The 14270-nt window shown below is 42.2% G+C and overlaps 1 protein-coding gene across 1 annotated transcript; it reads right to left on the bottom strand.

Annotated features, from left to right (window-relative positions):
* siae (sialic acid acetylesterase) lies at positions 1-10927 on the bottom strand. The gene is made up of 10 exons (XM_021588250.2): positions 10577-10927; positions 6685-6849; positions 5909-6066; positions 5693-5831; positions 5373-5553; positions 4991-5109; positions 4761-4894; positions 1455-1609; positions 1048-1234; positions 1-619 (listed from the first exon to the last, which is right to left on the bottom strand). The coding sequence occupies exons 1-10, from the start codon at positions 10632-10634 to the stop codon at positions 374-376; spliced, it is 1542 nt and encodes a 513-aa protein (XP_021443925.2). The 5' UTR covers positions 10635-10927; the 3' UTR covers positions 1-373.
* Between the last annotated feature and the right edge of the window lie 3343 nt (positions 10928-14270).

Genomic DNA, 14270 nt, shown 5'->3' with positions numbered 1-14270 from the left:
TCAATAAAAACCCACTAACTTGTTTATTTATTTGATGATCAATGATAGTAAAATGAAATAAGGCAACAATGATTGTTCATATTGTATCATTCAAAACACATTTCCCACTGCGTAAATAAACGTAGAATACAATATGAAAAATTATAGAACGATTCAGCTTCAGTGCAATTGTAAACAAGCCAAAGAAGTGATTGTTTTTTGTAGATAAATTATGTTCAAGACAATTCAGAGATCGACTGCAATCAGTTTCACATTGATGACTCAGGAGGAAATGTAAGCATTTAATTTCCAGTCTTGACACAAGTGCATCTTGTTAACCACACCATTATTGGGTGGAATAATCCATTCCTAGCAGAGGGGGGGGGTTCTCGTCTCACCGCTTGTCTGGCCAGCGGTTGAGAGTGAAGGGAGGTGCAGGTAGAACCCCATCAGCACTGTAAACAGGGCATGCCTTAAAGTCACAAGGCCAGTCCCTCCATGCGTAGCGCAGGCCGGCTACATGGTTCAGGGAACAGTAATTCGTGGACACTTGGATGGCACTAAGGCCCCACTGCATTATGGGAGCTGGGACCCACAGTGACAGAGAGTCACAGGGTACCCTCACCACTGAGCAGCAAATCTGAGGAAGAAACAGTCTTGTTAAGAAATGGTTTCCCCTGACACTTTTTTTAGCAAGGTGGAAAAGCCTGCATGACAACATGCCAAGCTGCTGACATTAACAAATAAATAATTCAGACCCAGTTCATCCAGCCCAACCTGATCATGGTTGGTAGAAACACTAATAATGATAATAATATTATTGTACTGTCACATACACCAGATAGGTGCAGTGAAATGTGTTGTTTTACAGGGTCATCCATAGTAGTGTGGTGCCTCTGGGGCAAATGAGGGCTTATTGCCTTGCTCAAGGGCAGATCACATTTTTCACATTGTCGGATCGGGTATTCAAACAGGCAACATTTTGGTTACCAGCCAAGCACTCTAACCACTAGGTTAAATGCTACCCCATACCTTAGAACTCATTACAACTACAGCCATCACACTTACCTGAAAGATATCTTTGGATTGAGTGACAGACACTCTCTGGTCATAGGTTACGTTGATATACTGGTCGTTGACCAGGACCCGGCTAGGGAAAGGCCCCTGGAATGAGACGCCCTCCTCCCCATAAGCCACAGCTCTCGCCCCTAGAGACAGTCTATAGGCCACGTCCTGCTTATCCCGGGGATGGATACTAGAACAAAGTCACTGGTAAACAGCTTGTTCCACATTCCAATACCCTCATTAGCATACCGCTTAGAATGACGCAATGCATGCATCCTAAGTGGTATGTTAGTTTCGATATTGGAACGTAGCCTTGTATTCTCACAGTATTCAAATGTGCACTGCCTGACACTTTATAAGAGTACAGGCTTATCAAATACTGTGGTATCCATTCTATGATTGTTACTTACCTGCCAAAAGGAGACATTTCATCTCCTAAGTCCATAGCAACAGCCATGAATGTGTTCTTCATACGCAGGTTGGGAGCAAAGCCATAGTCTGCAGTCTGGTGCCAGCGTATGTTTGGAAATCCCTCACTTAAGGAGGCCTTTCTATACGTAGAGACCTCAGGACAAATATATAGACAGAATCAACATAAGCAGCAGTGGATAACATCCTGGAGTGATATACTGTCAAAGCAATGTAGTGATTCCTATGATGCTAGATAGTGGCAAGAAAAAAAAAGGTATGTGAACCCTTTGGAAATACCTGGATTCCTGCATAAATTGGTCATACAATTTGATCTGATCTTCATCTAGGTCACAACAAGACAGTCTGCTCATACTAATAAACAATTATATGTTTTGTCTTTATTGAACACACCTTGTAAACATTCACTGTGCAGGGTGGGAAAAGTATGTGAACCCTTGGATTTAATAACTGGTTGACCCTCCTTCGGCAGCAATAACCTCAACCAAACGTTTCCTGTAGTTGCGGATCAGACCTGCACAAAAGTCAGGAGGAATTTTGGAGGTCATGCCAAAGCATCTCAAGCAGGTTGAGTTCAGGATTCTGACTGGCCACTTCTTAAAACCATTCTGTTGATTCATTTCTGCATCACCCAACTTCCATTGAGCTTCAATTGGTGGACATTCTCCTGAAAAATGTCTTGATAAACTTGGGAATTCATTTTCCGTCGATAATAGCAAGCGGTCCAGGCCCCGAGGCAGCAAAGCAGCCCCAAACCATGATGCTCCCTCCACCATACTTTACAGTTGGGATGAGGTTTTGATGTTGGTGTGCTGTGCCTTTTTTTCCTCCACACACAGTATTGTGTGGTCTTTCCAAACAACTCGACTGTAGTTTCGTCGGTCCACAGAATATTTTGCCAGTAGCGCTGTGGAACATCCAGGTGCACTTTGGCAGATGTGCAGCAATGTTTTTTTTTGGACAGGAGTGGCTTCTTCCATGGTGTCCTCCCATGAACACCATTCTTATTTGGTGTTTTACGTATTGTAGAGTCGTCAGAGAGATTAGCATGTTCCAGAGATTTCTGTAAGTCTTTAGCTGAAACTCTAGGAATCTTCTTAACCTCATTGAGCGTTCTGCACTGTGCTCTTGAAGTCATCTTTGCAGAATGGCCACTCTTAGGGAGAATAGATAGCAACTGTGCTGAACTTTCTCCATTCATAGACAATGTGTCCTACTGTGGACTGATGAACATCAAGGCTTTTAAAGATAGTTGGAAAGGGTTACAAAAGTATGAAAGTCAACTATTCTTAAATTGTAGGTCTTCTGAGATCTTTTGTTCGAGGCATGGTTCACATCAGGCAATGCTTCTTGTGAATAGCAAACTCACATTTTGTGAGTTTTGTTATCAGCAAGACAGCTCTAACCAACATATCCAATCTCGTCCCATTGATTGGACTTCCAGGTCAGTGGGTTCCTGACTCCAATTAGCTTGGAGAAGTCATTAGACTAGGGTGTCACATACTTTTTCAACCTTCCTAGACGTAGAGACCGCAGGACAAATATATAGACAGAATCAATGTAACAGCATAAGCAGTAGTTGATAACATCCCAGTATAATACATTGACAAAGCAATGTAGTGCTTGCTACGATGCTAGATAAAGGGACATTTCTTTTTTTGCTGAGATTTAGGACCCTGTCCTTAAAAGATCATTCGTAAAAATCCAAATAACTTCACAGATCTTCATTGTAAAGGGTTTAAACACTTTCTCATGCTTGTTCAATGATCTATAAAACAATTAATGAACATGCACCTGTGAAATGGTCGTTAAGACACTAACAGCTTACAGACGGTAGGCAATTAAGGTCACAGTTATGAAAACTTAGGACATTAGGCCTTTCTACGGACTGAAAAACACCAAAAGAAAGATGCCCAGGGTCCCTGCTCATCTCTGTGAATGTGCCTTAGGCATGCTGCAAGGAGGCATGAGGACCGCAGATGTGGCCAGAGCAATAAATTGCAATGTCCATATGGTGAGACGCCGAAGACAGCGCTACAGGGAGACGGGACGAACATCTGATCGTCCTCCCAGTGGCAGACCACGTGTAACACCTGCACAGGATCGGTACATCCAAACATCACACCTGCGGGACAGGTACAGGATGGCAACAACTGCCCGAGAAACACCAGGAATGCACAATCACTCAATGCTCAAACTATCCGCAATAGGCTGAGAGGCTGGACTAAGGGCTTGTAGGCCTGTTGTCTGGTGAGGACCTACCTTACCTCACCGGCAACAACGTCACCTATGGGCATAAACCCAGTCGCTGGACCAGACAGGACTGGCAAGAAGTGCTCTTCACTGACGAGTCGCAGTTGTCTCACCAGGGGTGACGGTCGGATTCGCGTTGATCGTCGAAGGAATGTGAGCGTTACACTGAGGCCTTTACTCTGGAGAGGGATCGATTTGGAGGTAGAGGGTCCGTCATGGTCTGGGGCGGTGTCTCACAGCATCATCTGACTGAGCTTGTTGTCATTGCAGGCAATCTCAACACTGTGCGTTATAGGGAAGACATCCTCATCCCTCATGTGGTACCCTTCCTGTAGGCTCATCCTGACATGACAATGCCACCAGCCATATTGCTCGTTCTGTGTGTGATTTCCTGCAAGACAGGAATGTCAGTGTTCTGCCATGGCCAGCAAAGAGCCAAGATCTCAATCCCATTGAGCACGTCTGGGACCTGTTGGATCGGAGGGTGAGGGCCATTGCCATTCCCCACAGAAATGTGCCTTGGTGGAAGAGTGGGGTAACATCTCACAGCAAGAACCGGCAAATTTGGTGCAGTCCATGAGGAGGAGATTCACTGCAGTACTTAATGCAGCTGGTGGCCACACCAGATACTGACTTACTTTTGATTTTGACACCCCCCTTTGATCAGGAACACATTATTCCATTTGTTAGTCACATGTCTGTGGAATCTGTTGAGTTTGTCTCAGTTGTTGAATGTTTTGTTCATACAAATATTTACACGTTAAGTTTGCTGAAAAGAAACGGAGTTGGCAGTGTGAGGACGTTTATTTTTTTGCATTCACAGGGGATTAGTTTACATTCACAGGGGATTAGTTTACATTCACAGGGGATTAGGTGTTGTCACGATAAGAAGGGCCTCATCACACAGCACTGAATGTTCTGTAAACACCAGCCGAGAGGCTTGTAGGACGTCTCAACATCAGCTGCTGCAGAATCACAGATATGTTATCAGCGTCGTCTGGTGTCAAACTTTAACCATAACATTTAGTCAGTACCTGTACAAATCCAAAGGGGAAATCTGGTGCAGTCTGTCCCCCTGAGCTCTGGTGGAAAGCCATCCTCCAGTCATCAATCATGGAGGGAAAGGAACAGGAGTATTTCTTCTGATTGTAGTCTGTGTTGGCCTCACCTATCACAGGGGTCAAGTCAAGATATCTTCAGTTTCTATGCTGTTATTGTATGCTAAAAGATGGGAGAAAACAGATGTGACCCCAAGCTGTTTTACCTTGGTACCAGATAGCTCCTTTGATGGTCATGTTGAGAAGTGGATGGATCATGGCATTCCACAACAAAGAGTTAGTCCACACAGACAAATACATTGAAGGTGTATATGGCATGGGGAACCTGGATGAAAATAAAATAACATAGTCCAACTGATATCAAGTACCATAGGTGAGAGGATATTTTAAGGTGCATGCTACCTGTATATTTCTGTAACAATGCTCACATTAACTTAGTCCAAAAGAAACAAGACAGAAATATTCACTAGTCTACTCATCTACAATCCTTAAGAAAATGTCTATAATTGCTGACGTAAGATGTTCGGTAGGTATGCTACTTTACATCTCTATTGCAAGAGTAAAGCTCCACGGTCCCTGTACCCTTACCCGTTAATCCTGTCCAGGTCACAGTGTTGGAGTGCTCGTGGGGAGGACCATGCCTCTACAGGTGTGCCTCCCCAGCAGGACGTCACTAGGCCGATGGGGTACTTCAGCACCTTGTACAAGTGGCGCCCAAACATCCAGCACACTGCAGAGTAGTGCTTGAAATCCCCACCACCCAGCAACTCTGTTCAGGAGGTTTAAAATTAATTCTCATTATCAACTAAATGTATTAATACCATTTCACTTAGTCAGTTGGCTGACAGCTATCATTTGCATGAAATCACATGTAATTGAACTAATAGACTGTATGAGCCTGTCCATACTTGCTGTGGGGACAGACCAGGGCACCTCCACTCCAGCCAGGTCAGTCAGCTCAGTGTCGCTCTGCTCCAAGGCAGCCATAAAGATCCGCACCTGAGGGAACTTGGAGGCCAGAGCTAGCTCCTCTGATGCATTGAACACCTTGGGGGACAAGACATAATAATGGTTATTATTACAACTATGCAAACTCAGACTCATTTGAACATTGCAGAGTATACCTGAGAAGTTGTGAAAGCCATGTTGCTCTGTCCCCCACACAGCCAGACATCCCCAAACAGCACGTCTGTGAGAGTGATACTGTGGTTGTTCTGGAGGACTGCAGTCACATTGTAGGGACCGCCAGCTTCCATTGGGACAAGGGTTACCCTCCATATCCCTGGGAAGAGATCCAAAACCATGGATCAGTGAAGGTTACACTAATCTCTTCATATACAGTGCATTCGGAAAGTATTCAGAACCCTTCCTTTGTTCCACATTGTTAGCCTTATTCTAAAATGGATTAAATAAACACAATTCCTCAATCTACACACACAATACCCCATAATGACAAAGCAAATTATATTTGCAAACATTTCTAAAAACCCATTTTCGCTTTGTCGTTATAGGGTATTGTGTGTAGATTGAGTACATTTTTATTTAATCCATTTTAGAATAAAGGCTGTAACGTAACAAAATGTGGAAAAAGTCAAGGTGTCTGAATACTTTCCAGATACACTGTACAGTACATTGCAAGGCAGAAAAAGTGGGACACAGGGCACAATTAACTTCAAACAATGTGTTTTTTTTGTCCCTCACACTTCCTCAGCTTTTTCCTCATTCTGACAGACATGTCACAGTCACCTTTACAGTACGATGTTAACATTTGTTACTTGACACAAGCTTAGGGTTTTATCAACTCTCCTTGAAATTACAGTTCTGCTTACTTCATCCTCAACTTCATGACATGACTGGATCAGCACGCTAAACTAAAGGCATTGTTGGGATCAGAACTCACCGGCAGCCACACTGACAGCAGGTGCATTGTTAGTGACTGGTCCTCCTGATAGAAAGACTGTGACCTCAGCATTATCGGGTCCATAGCCCCACAACACAGCCCTCTCTGGGGCCTTCTGCAGAACCATGTGATCGCCATAATAGGAGGCAAATTGGAACCTACCACCTGGAAACAAAAAAAAAATATTATTAAATCTACTGTATTAGAAAATATTTATCCAAGTCAATTAAACAATCAATGCACATATTCAAAGTTACTCTTTCAAAGGTTATTTGACAGTATGCATAAAGCCCAATAAAATATAATCTTGACACATTTACCTGTTCAGTTGCCTTGACAGTAAAATGCATAATTCAATGTACAGTGCATTCAAAAACTATTCAGACCCCTTGACCTTTTGCTACATTACAGCCTTATTCTAAAATTGATTAAATAAAAACAATTCCTCAACCCACACACACACACACACACAATATCCCATAATGACGACGCGAAAACAGGTTTAGAAAAACATTTACGTAGGTATTCAGACCCATTGCTATGAGACTCGAAATTGAGCTCAGGTGCATCCTTTCCATTGATTATCCTTAAGATGTTACCACAACTTAGAGTCCACCTGTGGTAAATTCAACTGACTGGACATGATTTGGAAAGGCACACACGTCGATATAAGGTCCTACAGCTGACAGTGCATGTCAGAGATAAAAACAAAACAAGCCATGGGGTCAAAGGAATTGTCTGTAGTGCTCCGAGACAGGATTGTGTCAAAGCACAGATCTGGGGAAGGGTATTATGCAGCATTGAAAGTCCCCAAGAACATAGTTCATCATTCTTAAATGGAAGAAGTTTGGAACCACCAAGACTCTTCCAAGCGCTGGCTGCCTGGCCAATGTGAGCAATCGGGGGCGAAGGTTCTTGGTCAGGGAGGTGACCAAGAACCAGATGGTCACTCTGACAGAGCTCCAGAGTTCCTCTGTGGAGATGGGAGAACCTTCCAGAAGGACAACCATCTGTGCAACACTCCACCAATCAGGTCTTTATGGTAGAGTGGCCAGACGGAACCATTCCTCAGTAAAAAAAGGCACATGACAGCCTGCTTGGAGTTTTCCCAAAGGCACCTAAAGGATTCTCAGACCATGAGAAACGAGATTCTCTGGTCTGATGAAACCAAGATGGAAGTATTTGGCCTGAAGGCCAAGTGGCACATCTGAAGGAAACCTGGCACCATCCTTACGGTGAAGCATTATGGTGGTAGCATCATGCTATGGGGATGGTTTTTCAGCGGCATGGCCTGGGAGACAAGTCAGGATCGAGAGAACGATGAACGGAGCAAAGTACAGAGAGATCCTTGATGAAATCTGGGGTGAAGGTTCACCTTCCAACAGGACAACAATCCTAAGCACACAGCCAAGACAACACAGGAGTGGTTTCAGGAAAAGTCTCAGAATGTCCTTGAGTGGTCCTGCCAGAGCCCAGACCTGAAAATAGCTGTGCAGCGAGGCTCCCAATCCATCCTGACAGAGCTAGAGAGGATCTGCAGAGAAGAATGGGAGAAACTCACCAAATACAGGTGTGCCAAGCTTGCAGCATCATACCAGACAAGTCAAGGCTATAATCACTGTCAAAGTTCTGAGTCAAGGGTCTGAATACTTACAGTAAGTCAAAAGTTTGTACACACACACACACCTAATCATTCCAGGGTTTCTTTATTTTTACTAATTTCTACATTGTAGATCAATAGTGAAGACAGAAGACAAACTATGAAATAACACATATGGAATCATGTAGTAACCAAAAAAAAATAAAAATAAATAAGTGTTCAACAAGTCAAAATATTTTAGATTCTTCAAGATAGCCACCCTTTAACTTGATGACAGCTTTGCATACTCTTGGCATTCTCTCAACCAGCTTCATGGAGGTAGGACCATGGAATACAGTTTAATTAACAGGTGTGCCTTGTTAAGAAGTTAATTTGTTGAATTCTTTCCTTCTTAATGCATTTGAGCCAATCTGTTGTGCTGTGACAAGGTAGGGGTGGTATTTGGTAAAAGACCAAGTCCATATTATGGCAAGAACAGCACAAATAAGCAAAGGGAAATGACAGTTCATCTTTACTGACTCTAATGAGTCCCGCCAAAGGAAAGGAAGACCCAGAGTCACCTCTGCTGCAGAGGATAAGTTCATTAGAGATAACTGCACCTCAGATTGCAGCCCCTGCACTGCAGTACTTAATGCAGCTGGTGGCCACACCAAATACTGACTGTTACTTTTGACCCCCCTTTAATCCATTTCTGTGGAACTTGTTCAGTTTGTCAGTTGTTTAAATATTCTTATGAACATAAGATTCAACATGTTAAATTTGCTGAAAATAAAACGCAGTTGACAGTGAGAGGACATTCTTTTTTTGCTGAGTTTACATATATACACAGTGCTGTGAAAAAGTATGACCCCTTCCTGATTTTCTCTATTTGTTCATATTTTTGAGACGGAATGTTATAAGATCTTCAACTAAAACCTAATATTAGATAAAAGGGAACCAGAGTTTACAAATCATTTTAAAATACTTAATGTAAAATTTACAAACTCATGCAACACCCAATTCCCTTATGAAAAAGTAATTGCCCCCTTACACACAATAACGGATTGTGCCACCTTCAGCTGCAATGACCGCAACCAAATACTTCCTCCTCGCTGTCGAGGAATTTTGGCCCACTCTTGCATTCATAACTGCTTTAGCTCAGCGACTTTTGGGTTTTCAAGCATGAACTGTTCATTTTAAGTCCTGCCACAACATCAAATTGTTCTAAAACTTCAAATGTGTTGCTTTTTAACCATTTTCATTTAGACTGGATTGTTTGTTTTGGATCATCGTCTTGCTGCATGACCCAGCTGCGCTTCAGTTTCAGCTCACATATGGATGGCCTGACATCCTCCTGTAGAATTCTCTTACACAGAGCAGAATTCATGGTTCCTTCTATTAAAGGCAAGTCATCCAGATCCCGAGGAAGCAAAGCATCCCCAAACCATCACATTACCACCACCATGCTTGACAGTTGGTATAAGTTTCTTACTGTGGAATGCAGAGTTTGGTTTTCGCCAGACATAATGGAACCCATGTCATCCAAAAAGTTGACTCAAGTTTGCCAAAAAGCACCTGGATGACCATCAAAACTCTTGAAAGAATGTTCTATAGACAGATGGTCACTTCATTCAGGATGTCAGGACTCGTATTGGATTACCCATGCCTCCTTGCCTGTCCAACATCTCCCACCCCTTCTAATGCGACTAGCCCCGACTCCCCTCCCTCTTTTTCCCCTGCCCTGCTACGAAGCTTCTCCCTGCAGGCGGTCACTGAGTCCGAGGTGCTAAAGGAGCTCTTTAAACTTGACCCCCAAAAAACACCCGCCATTTTTAAAAAGACCCGACTGGGCTCTTTGCCTGTTTGAATTATGCAGAAACGGGCAGTGTTTAGGTCATGTAACTGATTTTGTTGGAAAGTGGAGAAATTATGCTTTACAATGGTATTGACATTACAGTTGATCTGGAAGTATTACGGTTTTGGGGCGCTAAAATAAGGGCAATTGTACGGACCAAGGCCATGTACGAGTTTACGTTATATGGCTGTGGATTGACTGCATTGTTTGAATGGAATGTTGGCATATTGGCAGTTAATTTGAAAAAGTGTATGGAATCATTCCTCTAAAACTAACACACATACAGTGCACATAAATTCAACATTCAATGTTTTACACATCTTATCACAGCACTGGCAAATCGAGGTTGACCAACTCCCTGACCAACATGGCTGACCTTTGGACCATCATAAGAAGGTTCTAGTATTCCTCAATGGGTAGCAATTAAAATATGTATTAAACAAGAAATTAACACTCACCATAGGCATACAATGATCCTAAAATAGTGAGAAAACACAAAAATATATTCAGACACATTGTTAAACTTGACCTGCTAACGTTAGCTAGGCTACACTACAATCCAAACAAGGAAGTAATTGCCTTTTAAGCGCTAAATGTCACGTGATTCTTCTTCATATTTCATCTGGAACATTATAACGCTGTTTCTAACAATCTACTGAAGGTCAGTGTGATACGTATCAGTCTGTCGCTCACACATGTTCACATTGATAATAATCTAGCTCGCTACAGTACTATTTATCATAGTTCGGCAACTTTTGTTTTGATTTGTGAACGGGAAAAAATGCAGACTACAGCGGCTGCGAAGGACAAACAGTGCGACAGTGAAAACGTTATGTTAGTAGCCTACAGCTTCATTGGTCCACATCCAACTCTGGCTGACGGAGACAGTTGTTGAATACTCCGGTAAGTGCCTCAGTAGCGTGTGAGTGCATCAGACAAATGTTGCATAAAATTAAAATTGTATGAGCATCATGGCATATTTTTAAGCATATTATTATGTTGGCTATCTTAAAAATTGGAGGATCTTGAATGAAGAGGAGGAGTAGGGTAGCTATAGCAGGTTATTACTGTTGCATCAATATTGGTTGACGCCACATGTTTCTTCCAGTTAATATTTAAATAGTGCGACTGTGATTATTGCACAGTAAAACAGACTGAATAAGTCAAACGTGACAACTGGGAAACACAATATTAATGTGTTTATGGAAGACATTTTGTTTTTACATGTTGGCCTTTGGTGAAGACATGAACAGGCCATGATTTACTGGCATGCATATAATTAAAATAAACTTCCATTCAGCAGAAATTAGTGATTGATGATGGCACACCTGCAAACCACTTATAACAGTAGAGTTACAAAACATGCCATTCAAATACAGTATAGCTTACCATCATAATAAACAACACGCTGTAAAAATGAGGATATTGTTTTTCATTGTGTATTTAGAAGTACAGTATCTCCTCAGAGGATTATACATGTCTGAGAAACTGTGTGTTCTCTTAGATGTTAGTGTATGTATATGAATAATTGGATTTTCATTAACAGACAGTGCTTTGAATGTATTTCTTTGTCTGAGCCGGACTATAATATGGCTATACAGACTAATCTTGTTTTTCTAATCCCACACATTTAGAGATTTTGCACATTTGTGTGTAGGAGGTACAGTGGGGCAAAAAAGTATTTAGTCAGCCACCAATTGTGCAAGTTCTCCCACTTAAAAAGATGAGAGGCCTGTAATTTTTATCATAGGTACACTTCAACTATGACAGACAAAATTTGGAGAAAACAAATCCAGAAAATCACATTGTAGGATTTTGAATGAATTTATTTGCAAATTATGGTGGAAAATAAGTATTTGGTCAATAACAAAAGTTTATCTCAATACTTTGTTATATACCCTTTGTTGGCAATGACAGAGGTCAAACGTTTTCTGTAAGTCTTCGCAAGTTTTTCACACACTGTTGCTGGTATTTTGGCCCATTCCTCCATGCAGATCTCCTCTAGAGCAGTGATGTTTTGGGGCTGTTGCTGGGCAACACGGACTTTCAACTCAAATTTTCTATGGGGTTGATGTCTGGAGACTGGCTAGGCCACTCCAGGACCTTGAAATGCTTCGTACGAAGCCACTCCTTCGTTGCCCGGGTGGTGTGTTTGGGATCATTGTCATGCTGAAAGACCCAGCCACGTTTAATTTTCAATGCCCTTGCTGATGGTAGGCTTTGTTACTTTGGTCCCAACTCTCTGCAGGTCCTTCACTAGGTCCCGTGTGGTTCTGGGATTTTTGCTCACCGTTCTTGTGATCATTTTGACCCCACGGGGTGAGATCTTGTGTGGAGCCCCAGATCGAGGGAGATTATCAGTGGTCTTGTATGTCTTCCATTTCCTAATAATTGCTCCCACAGTTGATTTATTCAAACCAAGCTGCTTACCTAGTGCAGATTCAGTCTTCCAAGCCTGGTGAAGGTCTACAATTTTGTTTCTGGTGTCCTTTGACAGCTCTTTGGTCTTGGCCATAGTGGAGTTTGGAGTGTGACTGTTTGAGGTTGTGGACAGGTGTATTTTATACTGATAACAAGTTCAAACAGGTGCCATTAATACAGGTAACGAGTGGAGGACAAAGGAGCCTCTTAAAGAAGAAGTTACAGGTCTGTGAGAGCCAGAAATCTTGCTTGTTTGTAGGTGACCAAATACTTATTTTCCACCATAATTTGCAAATAAATTCATTAAAAATCTTACAATGTGATTTTCTTGATTTTTTTTCTCATTTTGTCTGTCATAGTTGAAGTGTACCTATGATGAAAATTGCAGGCCTCTCATCTTTTTAAGTGGGAGAACTTGCACAATTGGTGGCTGACTAAATACTTTTTTGCCCCACTGTATGTGCACACTCATAATACCTGTGCTGTACTGTACCATAAAGTGCTAGTAATATGCAGACAAATTGCTTTTTCATACATTTCTACGTGCCTTTCTTTTAAGAGAAAAGGCCAAGTGCACAGCTGCAGACAGTTCCTCCTAATTCTATTTTTGTACACCAACATTTTTTGTTTTTCATAAAAATGCCTAAGACCCTGGAAACAATAATTGTATACAGCAGTGGAGGCTCCTCAGAGGATTAAGGGGAGGACCATCCTCCTCTGTGAATTTCATAAAATGAAACGTTTAAAAGTTATCATTTTTGATACAACTATACTAAATATATTCACAATTGATTAAAACACAATGTTTTGCAATGAAGGTCTACTGTAGCCTCAGCAGCACTCTGTAGAGTAGCACCATGGTGTAGCCAGTGGACAGCTATCTTCCATCCTTCTCTGGGTACATTTTCTTCAATACAAAACCTAGGAGTCTCATGGTTCTCACCCCCTTCCATAGATTTACACAGTAATTATGACAACTTCCAGAGGATGTCTTCCAACCTACCAGAGCTCTTGCAGCATGAACTGACATGTCATCCACCCAATCAAAGGATCAGAGAATGAATTTCATACTGAAAGCATTTCATACTGAAAGCATAAGCTCCAGCTAGCTAGCACTCCATTTTTTTCTTAACACTTATTTCACCAGGTAAGTTGACTGAGAACACATTCTCATTTACAGCAACAACCTGGGGCAGAGTTACAGGGGAGAGGGAAGAATGAACAATTTTAAGCTAGGGGTGATTAGGTGACCATGATGGTATGAGGGCCAGATTGGGAATTTAGCCAGAACACCAGGGTTAACACCCCTACTCTTACAATAAGTGCCATGGGATCTTTAGTGACCACAGAGAGTCAGGACACCCGTTTAACGTCCCATCCGAAAGACAGCACCATACACAGGGCAATGTATTGGGATATTTTTATTTATTTTACACCGGCGGGCCCCAGGGGCAATAAATTAGTAAAACTTACCCTTACTTGGATAGTTCCAGCGTTGGATAGTCATAGCCAGCTAGCTAACATAGCATCCCTTTGTTTGAGCTCCTATTTTGTTTGCCTCCTACTGGCCCTCCAACATGACTTTCAGCAGCATCTGGTTTCCCATCCAGGGACCAACCAGGACCAACCCTGCTTAGCTTCAGAAGCAAGCCAGCAGTGGGATTCAGGGTGGTATGCTGCTGGCATAAAATATGGTGAGTAGTTGACTCAAAGCGAGAGACAGAGAAAATG

Source organism: Oncorhynchus mykiss, chromosome 27 (assembly GCF_013265735.2).
Source record: "Oncorhynchus mykiss isolate Arlee chromosome 27, USDA_OmykA_1.1, whole genome shotgun sequence".
In the NCBI taxonomy this organism is placed as follows: Eukaryota; Metazoa; Chordata; class Actinopteri; order Salmoniformes; family Salmonidae; genus Oncorhynchus; species Oncorhynchus mykiss.
The sequence above is the reverse complement of the archived record's forward strand: the minus strand, read 5'-3'. Positions and strand labels throughout refer to the sequence as shown.